Here is a 26482-nt window from a genome sequence, read left to right on the forward strand (position 1 = left end):
ATTAAAAAAGTATTTGTAAATGCACAGACAAGGTCATTGGATGGCTTTATCTCGGAGCATTCTTTTTAAAAAAAAGTATGCTTTTGATTCTCACAAACAAAATGTAACGAGTTATCAAGTCTAAATAGAAAACCAAACAAAAATGATTAAATGTGCATTTGCATTGTGTACAAATTTACTTCCTCTCACCTGATCTGTAAAAGTTCAGCAAAGGCTTCACTACCGGCCAAGACATAACTGATACCAATTGAAATGCTGTAGAAAAACAAAGAAAAATAAATAATTGAAAGTAAATATTTTATTCAGTTATCAAATATAAAGTCATTGTGATTTCAAATATTTGGTCATTGTACCATAATGCTTCAAGCTTTACAGACCATATTTCAGATTGTTTCAGAGGTGCCCATCTTCAAAATATTTATGATTCCTATTAGATGATCTGCTAGGATGATTTTAGCTACCGCAGAAGTCGAGCGGGCGGAAGCCGAGGCGGACAGCAAATTGTCCAGCTCTCCACAGCATGAGGCCCCGGAGATTTTAACTCCAGGGACTCGTCTGCATCGGCTCCAATCAATCTCCCACACAAATCCGTTGGGAAAGAGGTAGCTAGCCGGCAGGTGGGAGCGGGATTTCGGGTGGCAGGAGACCACCACCGGGGACTCAAAAGAATGGTCCCCGGCATTCAGGTAAGTGGTTGGGAGGAGTGGAGGGGGTCGGGAGCACTTCTGCTCCTCTTGGCCCACAAACAAACTAAAAAAAAAATCCACTTACCTTTCTGGTCCTGTTTCAGCTCCAGCTCCCCTTGCCCCCAGGGTGGCCTAGCAGGGAAGCCACAACAGCTTCCCTGTGCGGACCTCCTGTTAAAATTGCAGTTAAGCCCTGGTGACATTATTGATAAGTAACTATATCTTTATTATTTGTTATTCAAATTGCTAGGTGACCCCATCAACAACTATTCATATCTACTAATTATTCATATACTTAATGTTTAAGCAGGGATAATTTATGAGTTTGAAGTCAATAAACAATTGTTAGTGCATGATTTGCTGTCTGACTTCATAGTCTATGATGACAAGAAGGGTTAATTCACTCAGCAGCTTGTGGGTGTCCTATTTGAGGGCTGGTAAGGTGATTTCACATTCAATTTGAACTGGATGATGTAAAGCAGTTCAGCGAGCCAAATTTAAGCATCACTCACCCTAGACTCAAGGTGTGCAGTAAATAGTGTACCTAATGTAATATGAACCTTTGCAATGCTGTTTTCAGATGAATCATAATTATTAGAACAAAGCTAAAAATAACATGTAATTGCGGGTATCATGCTGATAATCATATCATTTCCACTCTCCTCGATCTATAAACAAAGTAAAGTGTCTTGCAAGTGTACTTCATATGTGGCAGCAAATGACAGACGTTTTCAGGCATCAGGGGGAGTGCCAAAGTTAACCACCTTTGGACACATTATTAGTATTGTGGCATAGTGTGCAATGGGGTGCCCACTGGCTCAGTGGTAGTATTCCTGCCACCGAGTTCGAAGGGTTGGGATCGGGCCCAACTTCAGACAGCCCAGGCGAGTGGAGACTAGAGCGCCAGCTCTGAATGCTGGATTGACATCTAGTGGGGGTACTTGCATATAATGGGTGTGGTAGGTGGGGCTGTTTAGCCTTGGATGCAGCACACCTTGGAGAAGGTGCTCTGAAGATAAAAATCGTGAGGCAACAGGAAACCATCTCATCTACTCTTCCCTAGTAAGTGGCTCAAGAATCTCGTGTGTGAGACTTGAGTAAGGACTTGTCTTAGGGCAGAACACATTGGGTGCATGGCCAGCACAGCATGCATAGAGCAAACCTAAGTAGTTTGCTGGAAAAGCATGCAGGAAATTTATCTCCTTTTCTCCACACACTTTTATTACAGAAAATTTTTAGGGCATATTTTGTGTGAGGCAGTCAAATAGCTTGCACTGCGACACAAAAACATTGAAAGATGTGTTCAAAATTAACATTGCCGATAGAAACTAGATACATGCTGCATTGTAGTAGATTTGCAAAAGGAGGGATGCAGATGGCTACAAGGGTACCTATCTAAGTGATCTTCCAATTTGCATCATCTAGATGTTTTGTGTGTGCTTTAAGGAGAAAGCTGTGCATAACCACTGGGAGTAAAATCAGCATGGAAGTAGACCTGAAAACCTCAAGCAGCTATCACGCATCAAGGAAATGATGACTGCAGCATGTTGCCTATTCACCCTCTCTGGTGCAACTCAATGTTTTTGGTGCCTTTTGGCACATGGGGCATTCTTTTATGCTATGGGTCTGCTGTCATTAATATATTCATTTAACAGGTAGGTTAGCATTTGCCAGTAGCAACATTACAATTATTCCAATTATCTTCTTAAAAACAAACAAACATGATATTTATTGCACTAACTTTGTTAATTGTAATTAAACATGGCCAAATATGACTGTTAGTACTGGTGCCTTATGCCTTTTTAAGGACAGAAAATGTAGTGAAAATTAGTTAATTTGATTGGTGCCAATTCCCAAAATACGATCACTGTGTAAACCTTGTACTGGAATGTACAGAGTATATTATGTGCTCTTAATGCCTAGGCTATCATATTCTGCTCGGCAGCAAGTGGAAAGTGTAGTTTCACTGTAAAACGTGGGGACAAAAAACACAACTCCTGCCAGCCAATTATGGAGTGACATTGATATGTAATCCTAAAGTAATTGACACCTCAGTCCATACTAATTTTCCAGCTGGAGGAAGCAGTGTGTAGTCCCTGCAGCAAAGCAAAGATAAAAGATAAACTAGAAAATAGTAATAAAGTGAGATTAAAATAATATTTGATGTTGACATTAATAGTTTCCAAATATTTTAAAAGGTGTAAAAGAATTACATGTTTTGTGCAGAATTAAGTATGCCAATATGGTTATATAAAATTCAGCATATCTGCTGAAGAAAGCAGCAAATATGATAGTTGCATCCCAGGGGAGACTCAGAGAAATGACAAACATCTACACTAAAGATTGTAGCATCTGTCAGCTGCAGACAATTCACACTTATTGAATTGAATATTGATTGATTTGATGGAGTGAGTTCTTGTTTGAATCTGCCTTGAAGAGGCTGTAATGATTCTGGGAAGGAATTTTCTTTTTAGGTTGATGAACTTAACCCCAACAAAAGAAGTAATTAGCAGATATTACCAGTAAAATAGATCATTTCCACATAGCCTTTCTATAACATTCCCAGCTCGAGAAGGTAGGATGACAGGGGCCTAGTTGGCTGTTAGCTTAAAATAAAATGATTGCAAGGTCAGAACGCGATGGGTTTGGCAGGAAGTGCCGACAAAGAATTTTATTGCAGATATGACTTCTATGTTTTCATTAACCTTTTCTGTACATTATCAAATCAGCTGCAGTACATGTCAGTAAAGTCCAGCAGGGAAACTCTGCAGTGATATTTTGAATGCTGACAGGGAAGTCATAAAATTTTATTGCAAGCTTTTGTCATTCTCAGCAGGAAAATGTGAAGATGCAGCAGAAATGCTTGTAACGGGTATATTGGGAGAGAAATTGGACTCCATTGTGCCCGTTCTTTTAGGCAAGAAATGCATGCGGGGAAACCAATTTCGAGGCAATTTTCCGCACGCGATCTCCCACAACCCCTCCCCCCCGACACCTGACAAAATTGTGCCGGCTGCCAAATTTGCATCTGGTGACTTCAGAGTGTTCGGGGTGCCTGCCTAAAACAGGTGGTAGGCTTCATGAATATGCCAATCGGTGGCTTAACACCTGTTTTAGGACACCACTGCCAAATTCAGCAGAAACTCAGTTTTTCCAGCCCGAACCAGCAATCTAAAAGGTCACCAATGGGAAGGTAAGTTTCCGATTTTTTACTTACCTCAATGTGGAGCCAGGAGGAGTAGGAGTGCAGAAGCCTCAGATAAATCATGTAAGTAGCATATACGCCATTTCTCCAAGGTTTCTGCCACAGTTATGGCTGGAGATCAGGGAACCTCAACGCAAATTCTACCCCATAGTGTTGTATTGTGCTAAAAATAGCTTCAGAAAACATTAATAAGTTTGTATTGGAAATATTGGTCTGTCTGTTTGCCTATCTCTCTCTGCAAGATTTTCTTTCTGAATTAAAAAATAAGTTGATAAGAACTATCATGTGATACTTAAATTCAAAAAGGTTTCTCAGGAAGCACTGAGGGTAGCAAAGGCACAGAATGTATTCTGGGTGGGGGACTTCAATGTCCATCACCAAGTGTGGCTCGGTAGCACCGCAACTGACCGAGCTGGCCGAGTCCTGAAGGACACAGCTGCCAGACTGGGTCTGCGGCAGGTGGTGAGCAAACCAACACGAGGGAAAAACCTACTTGACCTCGTCCTCATCAATCTATCTGTCGGAGATGCATCTGTCCATGACAGTATTGGTAGGAGTCACCACCGCACAGTCCTCATGGAGACAAAGACCCGTCTTCGCACTGAGGACACCATCCAACATGTTGTGTGGCACTACCACCATGCGAAATGGGATAGATTCAGAAAAGATCTAGCAGCTCAAAACTGGACATCCATGAGGCACTGTGGGCCATCAGCAGCAGCAGAATTGTATTCCAGCACAATCTGTAACCTCATTGCCTAGCATATCCCTCACTCTACCATTACCAATAAGCCAGATCAATCCTGGTTCAATGAGGAGTGTAGAAGAGCATGCCAGGAGAAGCACAAGGGGTTTCTAAAAATGAGGTGCCAACCTGGTGAAGCTACAACAAACGACTACATGCATGCTAAACAGCAGAAGCAACCTGCTATAGACAGAGCTAAGCGATTCCACAACCAACGGATCAGATCAAAGCTCTGCAGTCCTGCCTCATCCAGTCATGAATGGAGATGGACAATTAAACAACTAACGGGAGGAGGAGGCTCTGTAAGCATCCCCATCCTCAATGATGGCAGAGTCCAGCACGTGAGTGCAAAAGACAAGGCTGAAGTGTTTGCAACCATCTTCAGCCAGAAGTGCCGAGTAGATGATCCATCTCAGCCTCCTCCCGATATCCCCACCATCACAGAAGCCAGTCTTCAGCCAATTTGATTCTCTCCACGTGATATCAAGAAACGGCTGAGTGCACTGGATACAACAAAGGCTATGGGCCCCGACAACATCCCAGCTGTAGAGCTGAAGACTTGTGCTCCAGAACTAGCCACGCCTCTAGCCAAACTGTTCCAGTACAGCTACAACACTGGCAGCCACCTGACAATCTGGAAAATTGCCCAGGTACGTCATGTCCACAAAAAGCAGGACAAATCCAATCCGGCCAATTACCCCCCCATCCATCGACTCTCAATCATCAGCAAAGTGATGGAAGGTGTCGTCGACAGTGCTATCAAGCAGCACTTACTCACCAATAACCTGCTCACCGATGCTCAGTTTGAGTCCTGCCAGGACCACTCGGCTCCAGACCTCATTACAGCCTTGGTCCAAACATGGACAAAAGAGCTGAATTCCAGAGGTGAGGTGAAAGTGAATGCCCTTGACATCAAGGCAGCATTTGACTGAGTGTGGCACCAAGAAGCCCTAGGAAAATTGAAATCAATGGGAATCAGGGGGAAAACTCTCCAGTGGCTGGAGTCATACCTAGCACAAAGGAAGATGGTAGTGGTCGTTGGAGGCCAATCATCTCAGCCCCAGGACATTGCTGCAGGAGTTCCTCAGGGCAACGTCCTGACCCAACCATCTTCAGCTGCTTCATCAATGACCTTCCCTCCATCATATGGTCAGAAATGGGGATGTTCATTGATGATTGCACAGTGTTCAGTTCCATTCGCAACCCCTCAGATAATGAAGCAGTCCGTGCCCGCATGCAGCAAGACGTGGATAACATCCAGGCTTGGGCTGATAAGTGGCAAGTAACATTCACGCCAGACAAGTGCCAGGCAATGAAAATCTCCAACAAGGGAGAATCTAACCACCTCCCCTTGACATTCAACGGCATTACCATCGCCAAATCCCCCACCATAAACATCCTGGGGGTCACCATTGACCAGAAACTTAACTGGACCAGCCACATAAATACTGTGGCTACAAGAGCAGGTCAGAGGCTGGGTATTCTGCAGCGAGTGACTCACCTCCTGACTCCCCAAAGCCTTTCCACCATCTACAAGGCACAAGTCAGGAGTGTGATGGAATACTCTCCACTTGCCTGGATGAGTGCAGCTCCAACAACACTCAAGAAGCTCGACACCATCCAGGACAATGCAGCCCGCTTGATTGGCACCCCATCCACTATCCCAAACATTCACTGCCTCCACCACTGGCGCACAGTGGCTACAGTGTGTACCATCCACAGGATGCACTGCAGCAATTCGCCAAGGCTTCTTTGACAGCACCTCCCAAACCCGCGACCTCTACCACCTAGAAGGACAAGGGCAGCAGGCACATGGGAACAACACCACCTGCACATTTCCGATCATCCTGACTTGGAAATATATCGCCGTTCCTTCATAGTCGCTGGGTCAAAATCCTGGAACTCCCTTCCTAACAGCACTGTGGGAGAACCTTCATCACGCGGACTGCATTGGATCAAGAAGGCGGCTCACCACCACCTTCTCAAGGGCAATTAGGGATGGGCAATAAATGCTGGTCTTGCCAGTGATGCCCACTCCCATGAACGAATAAAAAAAAAATTTATATTATTTTCACATAATTTGGTAAAACAAACTGAAAACTGTTATATACAAATAACTACGTATGGGTATGATCTTGTGGCCATTACAGGAACATGGCTGCAGAGTGACAACGACTGGGAATTAAATATGCCAGGGTATTTAACAATCAGGAAGGACAGGCAGGAAGGAAAGGGAGGTGGGGTGGCTATGTTAATAAAGGAAGGAATCACTGTAATACAGAGAAATGATATTGGGATAAAGGATCAGGATAATGAAACAGTTTGGGTAGAGATAAGGAATAATAAGGGGAAAAAAACACTAGTGGGCGTAGTATATAGGCCTCCTAATAGTTGCAACTCTGCTGGAAGAAGTATTAATCAGGAAATAGTCGGGGCATGTAATAAGGGAACAGCTATAATTATGGGGGATTTTAACTATCATATTAACTGGACAAATCAAATTGGGCAGGGCAGCCTTGAGGAAGAGTTTATTGAGTGTATTAGGGATGGATTTCTTGAGCAGTATGTAACTGATCCTACAAGGGGACAAGCAACCTTGGACCTGGTCCTGTGTAATGAGCCAGGATTAATTAATAATGTCCTAGTTAAGGATCCCCTTGGAATGAGTGACCATAACATGGTTACATTCCATATCCAATTAGAGGGTGAGAAGGTTGGTTCTCAAACAAGCGTACTGAGCTTGAATAAAGGAGACTATGATGGTATGAGAGCGGAATTGATTAAAGTGGACTGGGAAAATAGATTAAAGGGTAAGACGGTACATGAGAAGTGGTGTTCATTCAAGGAGTTATTTTACAACTTTCAAAAAAAATATATTCCACTGTGGAAAAAAGGGTGTAAAAGAAATGACAGCCATCCGTGGCTAAGTAAAGAAATTAAGGATAGTATCCGACTAAAAACAAAGACATATAAGGTAACCAAACTTAGTGGGAGGATAGAAGATTGGGAAGTCTTCAAAAGACAGCAAAAAGTAACTAAAGGATTGATTAAGAAAGGGAAGATAGATTATGAAAATAAATTAGCAAAAAATATAAAAACAGATAGCAAGAGTTTCTACAGTTATATAAAAAGAAAAAGGGTGGCTAAGGCAAACGTAAGCCCCTTAGAGGATGAGACCGGGAAATTAATGGTGGGAAACATGGAGATGGCAAAAATGCTGAACAAATATTTTGTTTCAGTCTTTACGGTAGAGGACACTAAGAATATCCCAACACTGGACAAACAGGGGGCTCTAGGGGGGGGAGGAGCTAAATACGATTAAAGTCACTAAGGAATTGGTACTCAGTAAATTAATGGGATTCAAGGCGGATAAATCCCCTGGACCTGATGGCTTACATCCTAGGGTCTTGAGGGAAGTGGCAGTAGGGATTGTGGATGCTTTGGTAATAATTTTCCAAAATTCTCTGGACTCGGCAAAGGTCCCGGCAGATTGGAAAACTGCTAATGTAACACCCTTATTTAAAAAGGGTAGTAGGCAGAAGGCTGGAAATTATAGACCAGTTAGCCTAACATCTGTGGTGGGTAAAATTTTGGAGTCTATTGTTAAGGAGACAGTAGCGGAACATTTGGATAAACATAATTTAATAGGACAAAGTCAGCATGGCTTTATGAAGGGGAAGTCATGTCTGACAAATTTGCTTGAGTTCTTTGAGGACATAACGTACAGGGTGGATAAAGGGGAACCAGTGGACGTAGTGTATTTAGACTTCCAGAAGGCATTCGACAAGGTGCCACATAAAAGATTATTGCTCAAGATAAAGAATCACTGGATTGGGGGTAATATTCTGGCATGGGTGGAGGACTGGTTATCTAACAGGAAGCAGAGAGTTGGGATAAATGGTACATTCTCGGACTGGCAACCTGTAGCCAGTGGTGTTCCGCAGGGGTCGGTGCTGGGTCCCCAACTCTTTACAATCTATATTAACGATTTGGAGGAGGGGACCGAGTGTAACATATCAAAATTTGCAGATGATACAAAGATGGGAGGGAAAGTGGAGAGTGAGGAGGACATAAAAAACCTACAAGGGGATATAGACAGGCTGAGTGAGTGGGTGCAGATTTGGCAGATGCAATACAATATTGGAAAATGTGAGGTTATGCACTTTGGCAAGAAAAATCAGAGAGCAAATTATTATCTTAATGGCGAGAAACTGGAAAGTACTGCAGTACAAAGGGATCTGGGGGTCCTAGTGCAAGAAAATCAAAAAGTTAGTATGCAGGTGCAGCAGGTGATCAAGAAGGCCAACGGAATGTTGGCTTTTATTGCTAGGGGGATAGAATATAAAAACAGGGAGGTATTGCTGCAGTTATATAAGGTATTGGTGAGACCGCATCTGGAATACTGCATACAGTTTTGGTGTCCATACTTAAGAAAAGACATACTTGCTCTCGAGGCAGTACAAAGAAGGTTCACTCAGTTAATCCCGGGGATGAGGGGGTGGACATATGAGGAGAGGTTGAGTAGATTGGGACTCTACTCATTGGAGTTCAGAAGAATGAGAGGCGATCTTATTGAAACATACAGGATTGTGAAGGGGCTTGATCAGGTGGATGCGGTAAGGATGTTCCCAAGGATGGGTGAAACTAGAACTAGGGGGCATAATCTTAGAATCAGGGGCTGCTCTTTCAAAACTGAGATGAGGAGAAACTTCTTCACTCAGAGGGTAGTAGGTCTGTGGAATTTGCTGCCCCAGGAATCTGTGGAAGCTACATCATTAAATAAATTTAAAACAGAAATAGACAGTTTCCTAGAAGTAAAGGGAATTAGGGGTTACGGGGAGTGGGCAGGAAATTGGACATGAATTTCGATTTGAGGTTAGGATCAGATCAGCCATGATCTTATTGAATGGCGGAGCAGGCTCGAGGGGCCGATTGGCCTACTCCTGCTCCTATTTCTTATGTTCTTATACTGAGCAAAGTCCCTATTTCAAATTTAAATTTAAAATCTGTACTGAGAAATATAGATTTCCCATAAACAATAATTGATACAGAAAGTGCTGTTCGCACAATCACTGACTTACTCATTTTCTTTCTCTCTGAAAACTAAGCTTGATCTATGAAGTAAAATTTAATCATTTGATAATTTAAATCTAAAACTTTATCTGAACAAATTTTTAAAATTTATTCTGCACCTTGTTTATTGCAATGCTTTGAATGGCAATTTTGCTGTCGATTGTGAAAATTTCTAGAATTTTCTTCTGATGAACATTATTTACCTCAGAATAAAGCTTTACAGCTTATGGTTTATGTTATCAGATTTCATACAAAAAAATCAGTTGCATTATGCTTTTCCATTATTCTGTAAGGGGATGGGGTTTACATACAGTTTTCTCTCAGATGTAAAAATATAAAGACTTGTTAATTGTTTAAATATTAAACCTTGACTGTTAGAATTCATTTTTTAGCTGATTTTTGAATAAGTTGAAGAAAATAACTCCTGGCAAAAGAGAGTCTTAAAATAGTACATGGAAAGAATCATCCAGATGCATGCTGTGAAATTCTGCAATCTGCATACACTCAACTGTAGCATTCAAAGAATTGTAAGCACAGAGTGAAAGCAATGAGATGAATATTAAATGGAAGCCCACTTTTTGAAAGAGGCTGAAGTCTTCAAGTAAAAACATCAATGAAGATATTCGGGCATAAAAGATAACATTATGGGGCACATTTTGCACTCCCACTGCCCCCCCCCCACCCCCAATGGAACCTCAACCACATAGAAAGTTTATCAGGAAATTGTGCATGCAGCTTACAATTTTCCATCCAATAATTTGAATGGATGGAAAATGATGGACTGCATGCAAATTCTCAAAACACTCTCCCAAAGGCGTGGTTCTGCATTGGGAGTGTGCAAGCGGAGAATTCATCCTTACAAGTAAGTTTAGTCATGTTGTTGTGAAATTAAAAAATTGTCGTGTTATGATGTTAGATAACTTATTTTAAGTTTATTGTCAGGAGGCTGAGGGGGGAAATGACAGACCAAAAAAAAAAATCAAAAATAGCTTTGAGCGATTTGATTAATTTGCTTGCTCTTTGCTTTGCCTTCTCCTATCCAAGAAATTTGCTTATGGCTAAATTACAATTAATAAATTGGCATATTAGCCAATCAAATGTGTTGCTATTTGATGAATACATAATTTTAATATGTAATCTCAGCCTTTCAGGTCGAAGTGTGACAGAAATATTTTGCTTAAAGTTTCATCGACAGGAAATGCGTGTGTGATTGTACCATTTTTAACATATTATTGATACAGTATTAACAAGTGTGGCTGTTCTTACTTTGAATGCATTACTATATCAGGTGGCAGGACTTGCAGCCCAGTCTGCAAATGAAGAGCAGCATTGTCGCTATCATGAGCACAAATCCTCAGCATGTTGCCAACCTCTGCAACATATAAGACAAGTGCCGTTCCCTGGAATGAAAGTGCCAAGGCTGCCATCAGCCAAGAGAAAAAGAGAGACAGAGACAGAGAGAAGAACGAAGGACTGAGGCACAGGAAGAGGAAGAAGGATTGGAATGAGAGGGGGACTGAAGGACAGTGGACAGATGGAGGAAATGAGAGAGGGAACAAGGAGCAGAGAGAGGAAGAGAGAAAGAGAGGAACATGAGAGAATACAATCTGGACTTCAAAAGAAAGTTGGAAACAAAGATTGGCAAATGTCACATTCCTGTGCTATGTTTCAAAATTGCTTACATGGTATATACTGTACAATCGGTAGTTACATTGAGCATATCAATGAGCATGCTAATATTTTTTAAACTTTGGGGTATTTTCTCAGCTTTTGAGCTTTGAAATTTTGGCTGGCCTGGGCTAATATCAAAAAACAAACAAAACAAAAAAAAAAAAATCACAGTATTCCTGTTACAAAAACTGCAAAATGTATCTCATTTCTATTTTCCCTCATAGTAATAGGCATGATCATTTATGGTTTAATTCCTGTTTCAGGCAACAATGATAAGCCATAAAGTGAGGAAATAATGCTTTTGCTTTTTTTAAACTCCTCTGAGTATAACCTGTCAGGGGAGGACCTAAACGCTATTTTTGTCTTTATTCCCTTTCCAGTCAAGATGAGGCTAATAGGTCATACTTAGATAGGCCATTAAAGAGCTGCAGAAAGCAATTAAATGAGTACTCCTGGGAAATTTCCTAGTGTTGGCAGGTTTTCTATCGAATTTTATCAGGAGTTGCTGGACTAGTTAAAGCTAGAACTCCTCAATGTTTTCAAAGAAATGCAGATAGTTTGAAATACAAAATAAACCACTGGTCTATCAATCTCTGAAAAGTAAATGACAATTTAATATTTCAGGTAAAGACCCTTCATCAGAATTAACAAAGGGTCTCTACCTGACGTAAGGGTTCCGCCAGCAAACATTAACCTGCCATTTATTTTTTAGCTGCTGACAGATCTAGTTTGCATTTCCAGCATTTTCCATTTTTATTTCAGATTTGCTGCTTTCACACACTTCATTTTTACCTCTGCTATTTATATGTTTTCCACAGCATTAACTTCTTCACTGATGGAATGTGTATGTGTCCTAGGCAGACGGCTCTCGTATATGTGCAATACAAGATTCAGGTGTACAACTTACTTTGTTTGCTTGTATACCTCACAATGGTGATGCTGCCTGTTTAGACTCTTATCAATTTATTGTGGAGATGGTCCCTGAAGAATGGAATACCACTCAAAGCTTGAGTCTAGTTATGATTCAAGTAGTGAGAGATTGGGGACATATATCTTAGTCTTTGCTCCCACAAAATGGATGACACATTCTATGAGAGAAGCATCAGTCATCAAGGCAAGATTCACAATATACTCAGTGGGGCAGAAATTTGAGTTGTGTCCAATGCGGGTATGTAGTCAGATCGATTGCCCAGTGCCCCAGTCCATGCCCGATTTTCATAATTAAGGAGCCTAACGACTGTTTCGTGCGGGCACCCTGGACAACTAAAAGTCACCCAAGCCAATATGGTATCTGGCAAACATCCTGCCCTTATGGGGCACAAAAGTCGGAGGTCCAACGCGCATTTCACAGGAGCGAAACTGGCAGCCATAAGTTGAATTTGTTCCCCAGTATCTTTGGGGGTAAGATTCAACTTCGGCGGGGGTGGGGGGGTTGGCAAAATAGGTGGTAGTGGATCACCTGCCCATGATACACTCGGCCCAATTTTTCTTTCCACTAACTTTAAAGGAAAGGAAAATCAGTCAGGGTGTATAATGGGCGGTTGATTTGCTACCACCCGTTTTGTACCCCCAACCAAAACTGAATTTTACGGCCTTTGTGTCGAGACCACTGTTTTAAGGCTACCTCTTGGTTGATCTCAATTTGCTGGGACAATAGAGATTTAATTGGAACAATTATATCAAGAAACACGCATCTGTTTCCAAAATATGGCCCATCAATGCCAGCATCCCCATTTAACAACAAGATTGCTGAAGTTCCAAACTGGTTAGACAGGCATTGTGGCAGAGCACGCTGACAAATCAAATGTTGAGAAAAGGGTGGCTCTAAAGATTTAATTGTCCAAAAAAGTCCGAAGTAATGCCAAATGGGAGACTTCTGTAAAGGCAGATTTTCATTAGGGTGGTGGGGCACCACATTTCTACGCGTTCATATGATAAATTGTAATGAATATGGGCATTGGTATATGTGTGAATGCTCTGTATAATTTCAAAGGAATCTTGTCAATATTCCTCACAGGCTTTGATTTTATAATCCAATTTTCCCAGTCGAGGCCCATTTTTGGGTCTTTTCTTACATTTGGCCAGTCTGCAGATATAGGTGTAAAAGTGGTGATTCCCAATGTTGCAGCCCTATCTTTAACCCACTCTATGGGCTCAATTTTAAACTTAAATTGCAGGTGTGTTGGGAGCTACAAAAATTGCAAAAATGCAGAGCGGGTTCGGATGCCAGCTCCAACCCGCCGACTTCCGAGTTTCCCACAGACGCACCTGTGTGCGCGTGGGCAATGCTGGCGGGATGATAGTTAAAGAGCCAAATGTACCTCATTGAGGTATTTAAGGCACTTTACTTGTGACATATTATGCAGTTAGAACGATTTTTTAAACTTACCTGGGCGGCTTTCCCACAGCTTATGAATCAAGCCTGAGAAGGGCCGGATCAGGCAAAAATAAACAAAATAAATTAAATAAAAAACCATTCCACAAAGTTAAAACACAAAATCAACCTACCTTTCCACCCTGCTCCGATGTCTCCCTCTCCAACCTCCCCCTCTTCCCCACCCCCGATGTCCCCCCGATGACCCCTCGATCTCCCCCTCTCCCCTCCATGTCTCCCCAACCTTCCCCTCTTACCCCGATCGCCCCCTCCCCCCCATGACCCCCGACCTGCCCCTCGCCCCGATCTTCCCCTCCCCCGATCTTCCCCTCTCTTCACCCTCCCCCAATCTTCCCGTCTCTTCACCCTCCCCCAATCTTCCCGTCTCGTCACCCTCCCCCAATCTTCCCCTCTCTTCACCCTCCCCCAATCTTCCTCTCTCTTCACCCCCCACCTTCTGTTCCCGCCCCAGATGACGTCTCTCTTTCTCTCCCCACCCACCCCCCCCCCAACCTCGGCGTTGCAGCTCCTGTCGGCAGCCAGCCTATCAATCAGGCTGGCTGCCGGGCGAGAAATCCAGAAAGAACTTTAATCACCATCAATTACATTGCGATCGGAAACGGTAAGTTTTTTTTAAAATTCGGGTTTGCCACACGCACCTTCACCCCCTCCCCCTCCGTCGGCCCGCCACCATTTCAAAATTGAGCCCTATGTGTGGGTAGGGCTCCCAGCTGAGATCATGAAGTTATTCCTGAAATGTAAAGCCAGTGTGATCTCATTGACTGAAGTTGAAGCAACTGCTCAAATGCCATTCTGGAGGTACCAAGCTGAGAAAATTAACTGGATCCCCCTAAACAACACAACCTTGACATCCTACTATCAAAATGATTCTTTGTTCTTGAAAGTGATTGAATAGGTGGCAAAGCAGCGACTCCAGTATTATAATACTGATGTCCTATGCTAGGAAACCATATTCAAAAATTAGAATTGACTTTCAAATTCAATTATCCTCAATTCATGGATTTATCAATCCTTGGGATAGTTGCTTCATGATGTAACTTGCAGCACATTACCTTCTCAGACAGAAGAACGATTGGAATTACCTATCCTGCAAAACTAGATTTTGATCTGCAGTTGGAAGCACTGAGACACCCTCCAAATCTTCACTGCCTCCATAGACAGGATGACACAGATTTGTGCCATCTGCTACAGTGATTTGCACACTTCTGATCAGGAATGGCTCTTCCCATAGAAATGAAGGTTATCACAGCATGAAGCTTTTAGGTTATCTATCCAAAACACCCCAGGAGCCATCTACCACATCAGGCAGTCTGCAGTGCACACATGTATCAGGGACATGACATCTGCAATGTTTGCAAGGAGCAACACCTCACCAACTTTTCCTATTAAAAAGAGGCATCTGTTGAACAGGATACACTGCTTTCAGCAGGTGCAGTGCTCCCTTGACTCCAAAGAGTCGTAAATGGTACCCAAGTGGGCATCACGGGTCTTCACATCAACCCTATGGCCTTTATGAAGAAAAAGGGTTAGCATTCAATTAATGTTCAGTTGCTATCTGAGTACAGCAGCATTAGTGGCATTATTCAGGAAGTAGCCACAATGCCTTAATTTTTAAAAAATTTGTTCATGGGATGTCGGCGTCGCTGGCGAGGCCGGCATTTATTGCCCATCCCTAATTGCCCTTGAGAAGGTGGTGGTGAGCCGCCTTCTTGAACTGCTCCAGTCCGTGTGGTGAAGGTTCTCCCACAGTGCTGTTAGGTAGGGAGTTCCAGGATTTTGACCCAGCGACGATGAAGGAACGGCGATATATTTCCAAGTCGGGATGGTGTGTGACTTTGAGGGGAATATGCAGGTGGTGTTGTTCCCTTGTACCTGCTGCTCTTGTCCTTCTAGGTGGAAGAGGTCACGGGTTTGGGAGGTGCTGTTGAAGAAGCCTTGGCGAGTAGCTGCAGTGCATCCTGTGGATGGTACACACTGCAGCCACTGTGCGCCGGTGGTGAAGAGAGTGAATATTTAGGGTGGTGGATGTGGTGCCAATCAAGCGAGCTGCTTTGTGCTGGATGGTGTCGAGCTTCTTGAGTGTTGTTGGAGCTGCACTCATCCAAGGAAGTGGAGAGTATTCCATCACACTCCTGACTTGTGCCTTGTAGATGGTAGAAAGGCTTTGGGCAGTCAGGAGGTGAGTCACCCATTGTAGAATACCCAGCCTCTGACCTACTCTTGTAGCCACAGTATTTATATGGCTGGTCCAGTTAAGTTTCTGGTCAATGGTGACCCCCAGGATGTTGATGGTGGGGGATTCGGTGAAGGTAATGCCGTTGAATGTCAAGGGGAGGTGGTTAGACTCTCTCTTGTTGGAGATGGTCATTGCCTGGCACTTGTCTGGCGCGAATGTTACTTGCCATTTATCAGCCCAAGCCTGGATGTTGTCCAGGTCTTGCTGCATGCAGGCTCAGACTGCTTCATTATTTGAGGGGTTGCGAATAGAACTGAACACTGTGCAATTGTCAGCGAACATCCCCATTTCTGACCTTATGATGGAGGAAAGGTCATTGATGAAGCAGCTGAAGATGGTTGGGCCAAGGACACTGCCCTGAGGAACTCCTGCAGCAATGCCCTGGGACTGAGATGATTGGCCTCCAACAACCACCACCATCTTCCTTTGTGCTAGATATGACTCCAGCCACTAGAGAGTTTTCCCCGATTCCCACTGACTTCAATTTTACTAGAGCTCCTTGATGCCACACTCGGTCAAATGCTGCCTTGATGTCAAGGGCAGTCACTCTCACCTCACCTCTGGTATTCAGCTCTTTTGTCCATGTAAGGCTGTAATGAGGTCTGGAGCCGGGTGGTCCTGGCAATTATGTGGCATTCCACGGTGTCTGCATTATTTGAAGGAGAAAAGTACTGGGTGAAAGGGTCTTAGGAGAACAGGACAATCCTCTACACCCATGGATTGCCAACCTCAGCTTGCCATTCCTTGCCTGCCATCTCCACTTTCTAGAAGTGTGCCATGCAGCTTGAGCACAATACGTGTGTGTAAAAGAAAATGGTTGTGCTTGAAACAGTACCGCCTCAAGAGGGTGCAGCAGTTTCCAACTTCGGTCTATGCCATGGTCAGTGGCACCACAAGAGTAAGTGTGCAAAAGCAAAGAGCACGCTAACCTTAACCTGACACCAATAAACTTCTTCCTCATTTGCAGCCAGGTTTGAGGGAGCAGAATGACTGCAATGAGTTGGTCAACTGCCTCCCTCCATTCAGCTGGCATCTGTGTTTTTACAGGAGGGTGATCTTCAGTCCCAAATAGTGCCATCTTCCTTTGGCACGCCTCCTGCAGCAGGACCTCCAACTCTTCACATTAAAGGGAGTATTGCCCACATGTGTCTGCTGTGCCACTGTGAACATTCAGTCCACTTTTCTGTCAGCACCACAACTTCCCTTTTTCTGGCAAGCTGTCTCACTGATTTTACACTCCTAGCCATGGGCCAAACTGTCTGAGCAACCTTTTCCTTTGTTTGTAGTCTATTCAAATAGGGGGTGTGAATGGTATTGCAAGATTTGGCTCTGCTCATACCTTGAGCTATGGGAACAAGTGCACCTGCACCATATGCATATGCAGCCCCAATTTTGCAGGGATTGGGGCTGCATATGCAGCCTTGACTTAGCAGTGGATGGCAAATTGATTAATGTTCCGTGTGGGAGACTGGAAGGTGGCAGTGAGATAAAGGTTAACGGCAATATTGACTTTACTGTTATCAGCATAGCGCAGATGCGACATAGTCTACCATAACACACACCCTTCTGAAGCACTGCTCGATTGTCATACTATGATAACTGACATTGACAGTACACCCTTTAGATATGTGAAGCTGAATCCAGGTGGTTTGTCTTTGATGGCTTTTGATTTCAAAAGCATGAAACTGTTCCTGTGTATGTCCTTCTGCTTCAATCTCCATTTGAAAAAAGCAATACTAGCTATATTAAATGAATATTCTCTCTTTATATTAAGTGGAAAAAATCATATCTACCAGAACCAAGCAAAAGTTGGCATGCCTTGGTTAAATTGCTCAGCCGGCTCTGAACACCGCCAATTTTCACGCTGCTGTTGTTATTTATTGATTACAGATCCTGTGATCAGTAGGATTTCCCACAAAGTTTCTGAAAAGCTCATTAAAAAACAATTGGCAAACTCAATTGTTGTTATTCATCTGATCTGTGCTACTATTATGCTTTGCAATTCCCTTTAAGGCAGGATTTCAGAACTAGTGGCCAAAACAGAAAAAGTCAGCTAATTGTGGGCAGTAGAAATTTAATTGGGAAGCGTGCATTTTACAGATTTATGAAGTTTACCAGCAGCAGGATTGCAGGGCTAAGAGAATATCCGACAAAAAACTCATCCAAAAAATACTAACCAGTATTTTCCTCTTCCCTGGCATAGCAATCTGTATTGTACCACTGACTGTAAACTGGCAAGTGCTACAATTCTTTGCAACACATGAAAAACTGAGCAGGTAGCTCGATGAGCAGGAAGAGACAGCCCACTGTTCGCTTCCTCTACAAGGGATTGTTATTAGCTTCTGCTTCTGGAAAGAGAGGGGGACAGGCATATCTGGCATGAGAGGCTTTTTTTTAAATGATGAACAAGTTTTAAAATCCCCTTACTGCTAATAAGGGAGATATTTGAGGCGATGCTAACTTTAAACATAAAAATCCATATTGTAGAAAAATGGACTCATTGGACTGTAAGGCATGAAAATGAATGAAGAGTATGTGCATCATATGAAGTGATTTCTTTACTAATACAAATGAAATAGACAAACATAAGCCTCAGTTTTGCTGGTGTTTGGCAGTTTTGATATTAACTCCTGCAATTCACCATCAGGACTTCAAGATTCTTAGTTATTCCACAGCATCTCTTGCATCATTCATAGGAAAAACAGGCTGGAGGATGAAGCGTAAACTTCACGTCAAATATATCTAGCGCTCCCTTATGTTAAGAACAAAAGTAGAAAAGGATCGAAGCCATCATAAATATCAGGGCTTGAGAATGGTAGGCTGTGATACTATGACTCATTTTTGATGTTGCTTCTCGGGTGTGAACCCTTCATTATTACCTGCTTTGCCAGTTTTTCATGTTTCTATTTCTTCCTGCCCTATTGCTCACCTCCTCAGCCATTTACACATTCTGGTTCTCATATTTTTATCATTATGCCTCCTATTGTCTCATGCTAATATTACTTCTGCTTTTTAATGATCTCCTGTTTTCCAATTAAGCACTTTGCAGGTTAGTCCATTTCGTGCATATGTGCGTATGTTTGTGTGCGCATCTTTTCCCTTCTTCCTTTAAATGTTGTTCATCCGTAATATCCTGTTTTGATGAAGAATCCATATCCGAAATGTTAACTCCTGTTCTCACTACAGATGCTGCCTGACCTGCTGAATGTTTCCAGCATTTTCTGATTTTGGTTCTGTATTACCGTGCTATTTTTCAAACCACAAATAATGGAATAGAATTTCTTCCTCTGCTGATTCAAGGGAGCAATCTCTATAACATTAAAGCACAATAAAGCATGTGCACTTGAAAGTGCATCTCGCAGGGCTATGCTTTTGAAGTTTTCAGAGTGAATAATTTCAATCCACAAGAGTATTCCTCTGCAGAAAACTACTGTATTTTTTCTGCTATACAAGGTAGATTTAAAGTCATGCAGCCCGGGCAATTTGAAAATTTGCTTGTTGTTGTAAACTTGAAACACGTTCCGTTAGATTCAATGCAGAGATACTTCACAGAGGATGTTAGATGGTTAGTAGTAGATCACATAGCAGCAATTAAGCAGTCTCAACATAAGGTGGAATTATTGTCTGTAAGCCTCTGCCAACTATATAGTATTCTTTATATTATGCATATGGATGGATTTTTAAAAGTACAAATTAATTTTGTGAGATGTATTTTTATGACACATTACACTGATGTTCAGGTATTACAGGCTAATTAAAGTTCATAGTTATCTGAGATTAGATGAAGGTCTATTATTTTACAGAGTATCAAACTAAAACTCAAAATTATTTGGCAAAGTGAGTTACACAGAAATTCATATTATTGATGTAACATAATTGTGATAAAAAAATGTGTTTTTGCAGAGATGTTGTGTTGCCTGCCCTAATACTCAGTCATTGTGGAGAGTTTAACAGCCTACTAAAGCCAAGGTTGTGTTCCTGGCTTATTCTGATATTGCCAGGTTTGATGTTGGGTAAACATGTTTCTTGGAGCATGACATACTGTTTACAAATACATAAAGACTTCATGATTGGCTCCCTTTGTAACTGACTGACTACTCCTGGCACAGTACTCAAAATCTAGGATGTCCTGGTAATTCTTTTCCAAGATACAGAATTCAATTTTGTGCGAATAGAGGGCAATTAGAATTGGAAAATCACTATGAGAATGGCATTTAGTTGGAAAATCTACGAGTAGCCAAGAGGCTGTTTCAAAACCTTAAAGGCAAGTTTATATTCCTGAAAGAAAGATAAGTAAAATAATCTGTAGATTTAAAAATAATTTATAAAGGTTTAGATTAGTTCTTGGAGTTGAAACTTTTTTTGAATCATTTTGTCCCCTCATGGAGTTACACAAAAGATTGTTTACTGTAAATATATGATTGTGTTAAATCACTCATTTGTTCATTATTTGTGTAATAAATTCACTTCATATTTTAAACTTTAAAGACAATGTCTGTTGTGGAATTCTACCATTTTCAAAGACTTAATTGAAGTATTATGGAGGCATGAGATTGTCTTGAACCTAATAGCAATCACCAAACAGAGTTTGCTGTTTGCTTCCCCTGCAAGTTACTGAAAGCTTACTTATAAGTCACAAGGCAAGGCTTGGGAAGTTAGGGTTCACCTATGAGAGTGATTTAAAGTACAACAGCTGAAACAATTTAGGGTAAGGTTTAAATAGACCCAAAAATGTAACAATAATTCTGGATGCAGTCCAGATTAGGAAGTGCTGTAGATAACTGATAGCTTTACAGTTTAGCCTGTCTACCTATTGTTTTTATGTTTTCTCAAAAAAGATTCGCAATTTTGGCTGGACAGAATAATAATTTTAAAAAGGAAAAGAAGAATTGCTTACAATTGTAGGATTAGGAGAAGATTGAAAATACTTTTCATATACTTGTTCAGGAAAAGGACACCCAGAATGTGCAAGTTTGGCACTTGTTCCTCCTCAGAATGGTCAACTCCGTTAGTCTGGTGCAATAACACACGGTCTGCAATAAATAAAAGTTACAATGGTAAAGGTGAAGGCAACTGGATAAGCAACAAATAATCATTTGAAAGTATACGCTCAGGAATTTTTTAAAATTGAGAAATATTACTGGAAACAGTTGGAATAATGTATTAGTAGCAGCAAAAATATTTTATAAATACAGCAAATTGAACAGAAAAATAATTCCTATTTTTGATATAGTTTATTCAGTTTTTTCTTTTTAACCAAACCTCTGAATAATACTCAGAATGAGAAGCAACCAAGAGTATATACACACAGAAATATTCCCTCACAGTCAACAGACTGGCTAGCAAAAGCAACCAATTTGTTGTTTTGACTCTTGCAACAAAATTCTGTTGTTTGTTTTGGTAGATTGTCATCAGATGAAGTTTCACAATGAACAGGAAGTGGAAAAGAGAGTGTTGGGGAGGAAACTTGTTACCATCTCTTCCTCAGCTTAGAAGTTTCCCTAAAACCTACTTCTTTCACCATGCCTTCAGTTGCCTCCCCAACCCCTTTCAATGTCCATTGAACAGCATTAACCTACAACCTGCATTATTCCACAGATCTTGCTATCTCTCCAGCTAATGCAGAGTGCGCTTCACCAAAGCTATGGCCAGCTCCTCAAAGGGGGTCAACGCCCTCATGTCTGGTATGTCCCTTACTCCAGAACTGATGAAAGGTCATCGAGCTGAAACATTGGGGGTCATTTTAACAACCCCACAACGGGCGGGAGGGGGTCGGGGTTAAAATCAATAAATGTGAAACCCAATCCCAACCCACCGCAGACATGCCTACTTCCAGATTAACCGCGGCGGGTTGGGGAGGTGGCCAAGTAACCTGCTCTGGAGAGGCGGGTCCATGATTATAATATTTAAATGAGGCTCCGCTCCTCAGATTTTGGCAGCCACTTGAATTAAAAAATGCTTTTTATGGCACTGCTTGTGAGCCAGGAAGAGCAGGAGTGCTTCCCCTGGCCCCCCAAGCAAACCTTCCACTATGATCAGCCTCCCTCCCCGCGATCTGCCAACTCCCCAACCCTCCCTCACCATGTCCCGATCTTTCCCTCCCTCCTTGCTGCTGCACTCCGAGCCCCCCTCCACCCCCGCCAAACCAACATGCCTTGATCTTTTCTGACTGTCGATAACCGTCCCTAGCACTCCCAGGCTGCAGCTTTCTACCGCTGGCTTTCCCACCCAACAGCCAGCCAGCCTGTTAATCTGGCCAGGTGCCGGGCGGAAAACGGAGTAAAAAAAATTAATGATGTCCTGCCCTTAAATTCGTCTGGATCTCCGCCTTCCCAGCATTTCCAGCCGCCAACATGCTCCCCCCGCCCTCTGCCTCCCTGTAAAAATCGGGGCTATTAACTCTTTCTCTCTCCACAGATGTTGCCTGACCTGCTGAGTGTTTCCAGTATTTTCTGTTCTTATTTCAGATTTCCAGCATCTGCAGTATCTTGCTTTTGTTTAACTAATTGGCCAGGCAAGCTTCATTGCTAGAAATTAAACCCATTGAGGCTAGACACACACAAGAATATTTTACAGTATTAATGATTAAATGGTTATGAACAGCACACATAATTTAAAATCACATCAATTTTGTCTGATACAATACAGAATAATAATTAAAAGGACCAATAGCTAACATTTTTTCTTTTAACATTCAATTTAGGTATAACTGGAATTGACAGCGAGTGCTTTTTAATTGGAAAGCTGTTCAGGTTACAATCTTTTAAAAACTATACGCAGATATAAGTACAAGTATATAAATGTTGAAGCAATTTGGAGATTAAGCCTATTTATTTATATACAAAATTTTAAATCCTTCCATAATAATGAAACTATGTTGATGTGTGGACTACAATTAAAAGAAGTCAGGCCACTAGCATAAAATTGATCTTAAATAATTAGCTTTCAAATCAAACAACAGATTAGGAAATGTTTTTCTCAGTTTCAAAAGTTACAGAAACATCACACTATTTTAATTGAGCCTCTCAAACAGTTTTGTGTTTTATAGCTAACCTTGGGGTTATTTATTGTGAAGACTTGCCACAAAGAAAACTGCAATACAAGATATGTCAATTGAAAATTCAACTGCATGCATAAGTATTATTCTTTCCAAACCCCAGCATCCTGCCAGTCAAAGTGACAGGAAAACTTTTCATACATCAAGAGCTACAGAATTTCGAGACATATTGTACTACTCCCTCACAGCATGACAACTGCATGGACTAAAACATCTACCTAGAGTTTCAGGGAAGTTTATGCTTATACTCCAAACATCTACATTTAATCAACGAGCAAAATACAAATTGAAATGATTAATTTACATTTATTTTTTTTAATCAGCAAACAATTCAGGCATGCTCTGTGATTGGTCAAAAAAATAAATTCCAGTGATACTCCAATTCATGGTAGACCTGAACTCTGCTATTGCTGAATGCGTAGAAACATGAGAGGGAAATTTACTGACTTTTAATCTGCTAGTTACTGAGTATGTACCACATTGACAGTTTTTCAATGTTTCTCATTGACTGGAACCAGACATAAGGGGGGTGATTTTAACCCCAAGAACGGGTAGGTTGGGGGCAGGTGGGAGTTGAAAAGAGTTGTTTTTTTGGGTCGTAACCGCAAAATTTTCGGACTTTGCATCCCCAGTGGGAAGCCTGTACTTTTACGCGCCGACGTTAAACCCGGAAATAAAGCCAGGATGCAGTCGCGACCCAAAAAACAACTATTTTCAACTCCCACCCTACCCGTTTTTGTGGTTTAAAATCACCCCCAAGGAGTTTGATGAAAAGCTGGGACAAGAAGTTGCAGTACAGTGCAATCAAATTGGTAATCACTGTTACTTAGCATTCATTTTGTCTCATTTGTTTGCTATTGCTCTCACCAGCAGGAGCAAGACAAGCTAGAAATTGCTTTTCTCATTGCTCAATGAGGTGTTTTCATACAATAATTGTTCTCTAAAAGAAAAACAAACAGCTCTTACACATCTTAACTGGCAAGACTGTCCACAGCATACTAGCAACTATTTTCTAAAATGGCTATTACAAAACACAACATCCATTGGTCAGATATTCACACCAATAAACCATTTATGGTGCCACATGGAAAAAAAGAGCAATTGGCAGAAGTGGACGTGCTGCTGGTAATACAGCTCATATGGCGTTGGAATCTTATCATGGTGAGAAAATAATGTAATTAGCCAGTTACAGTGTCCATCTAGCTTATTATTACACAAATCAAAAGCTTTCTTTGAAAAGGTAAGTCAAACAACTTTGAATTGTAAATGCTAACAAGATGTTAATGGTAACCATAAAGAAAGAGGAACTCCCAAAAATTGACCTCAGAGTGAATCATTTACTTGGGTAGTCCAATAACATCAGCTGGTCAAAGTAACAAAGTTAAACAGAGGATAGTAATTGCAAAAAAAGAAGTATTTAACATGTGGGGGTAATTTTAAGCAAAATCGCCTGGTTGGAAACTGACAGGTTAGGATTGACTGCCCGTTTTACACCCAGCCTGATTTTACTTTCCATTGAATTATACCCCAGGAGTTTGTGTGCAACTATGGGTGTAAAACGGGCACGAGGTCCAATTTCTACTCCTCCATTCATGTTTTTAATGACAAATGGGCTAATGCCATCTAAATCTACCAGGGCAATTTTAACATTTTTACATAAGGTTTATTATAAAGTGTTGACATATTTAGATACGGTTTCCCATTATAAATGTTTACATAGGGAGCAGTTTCCATTGTAAATGCTGATGTAAATGTTGAGATGAAAAGCTAAACTAGAAGTTATGCTTGTTGGCAGAAGTATGCACCATAATTCAGATTTTCAATAATAGATATTTTTGTGTGATTGGTAGGTTGTATTTTTATATAACTATATATGTCTAATGTGGAAAACGTTAGTGATTGAAATGACTGGGGTTTGAGGCATTTCAAATGTTTGGGAGCCACCCACTGTTTTGGTATTGCAATCAGAAAGAGCAGGGAATTTTTTTTTCTGAAAAGAGTTGTAATAATATAAAGTGATTATGTTAACTGTTTTTGCAGAAAGATGGAAATTTAATAATGGGTTTTTGGAGTAGTGAGTTGTGATATACTAACAGAGTTACTGGTGGAGTAAATCAGACTGTAAAATAATTTGTAGGTTTTTTGACCTGGGGCCTGTGTTTAGGGTTATGGGCTGACCTGATAGTGGAGTGAATTCCTGGGAGAGAGGGTAAATATTGGTGCCTAACAGCTTCACACTTCTGAGCAGTATTCTTGATTGAGCTGAGAAGACAGTTGTAAAGGTAGTTGGGGGATCATGAAGAGGGTGGTCAGGGCAGGGCAGAAGCAAGAGGAAGAAGGGGGAAATATTTGTGTTGCAGCAGAATCAATCACGATATCGAAAATAACATTTGTGTTACAGTAAAAACAAAAGTAAAATATTTAAAGCATTTAACTAACTTAGTCTGTGTTGCAAAAAGATACAGTTGGGTGATGTCGTCAGGGAGGTGCAACAGTGCCATCTAGTGTGGGGAGACTGTCATTACAGCACGAGAGGCAAATGTTGACACAAGGCTTTTCCATTATAAATATTGACAAAGGCATTACTCAAAGATTGTGACACACAAGTAAGGGTAACGTATACGGGAAGATTTTTAATATATTATGGATATATGAAAACACAGACTTGCAAAGTCATGCATTTTAAAAAGTGATGCCATATAATGTAATCACTCATCACAATTGTGCACTTATCATACATTCATGCATTTTGCCAACCCTTTAACTTAACTGTAATCAGAAGGAAGTGCACTGAGCTTATCTATACCCTTAATAAAGCTTTGCTGCTGAAATAAAGATAGGGACATTTGAACCATGCAGAGCTAAATTTATGAATCAAATAACCACATGTTCAAATGAATGCAGTTTCACAGTGTGAATACTTGTTTCACACATGGATCCTTACAAGTGATAATTTGCTCTTTTCATTTGGGCAACATGAAAATACTGCTAAATGCTGAGATCTTATCAGGTACTACCAGACCCAGGCTCCCTTCATAGTGCTTCCAGTTCCTAGGACAGTCCCCAGTGCTGTCAAGTCAGTGTCCAAGGTAATACTGCTTGTAATACCTCCAACTCACAATGAGCAATATTATATGAGGTCTGTTAGTTATGTATAAAATCACAAGCCCAGACTAATAAACCTAGGGTAACGAGCCTTGTAATTGTGTAAACTTAAAGACTATTTAAGTCACTGAACCGGCCTAATTTTTTCTATTGGACTTCAAACACTAAACCTCACTATTACATTTGCATAAAAAATTGAACCTAATATGCAACTACAGTCTTAAATGTTTATTAACAGTGTCAACAACAGCTCTCCCTATCATCCATATAAATTAACCTGCTTGAAAACAGATTAATCTATATGAATGT

The 26482-nt window shown here is 41.3% G+C and overlaps 1 protein-coding gene across 1 annotated transcript in view; it reads right to left on the minus strand.

Annotated features, from left to right (window-relative positions):
• The window catches only part of si:ch211-51h4.2 (uncharacterized), a 197266-nt gene extending 175536 nt beyond the window's left edge, over nt 1–21730 (minus strand). The window contains exons 1-3 of the mRNA XM_067994727.1: nt 21709–21730; nt 20909–21044; nt 190–255 (exon numbers count right to left, since the gene is read on the minus strand). Coding sequence (XP_067850828.1) covers nt 190–255; nt 20909–21044; nt 21709–21730 — 224 coding nt within the window. The remainder of the gene's footprint in view (nt 1–189; nt 256–20908; nt 21045–21708) is intronic.
• Between the last annotated feature and the right edge of the window lie 4752 nt (nt 21731–26482).

Source organism: Heptranchias perlo, chromosome 13, assembly GCF_035084215.1.
Source record: "Heptranchias perlo isolate sHepPer1 chromosome 13, sHepPer1.hap1, whole genome shotgun sequence".
NCBI lineage: Eukaryota > Metazoa > Chordata > Chondrichthyes > Hexanchiformes > Hexanchidae > Heptranchias > Heptranchias perlo.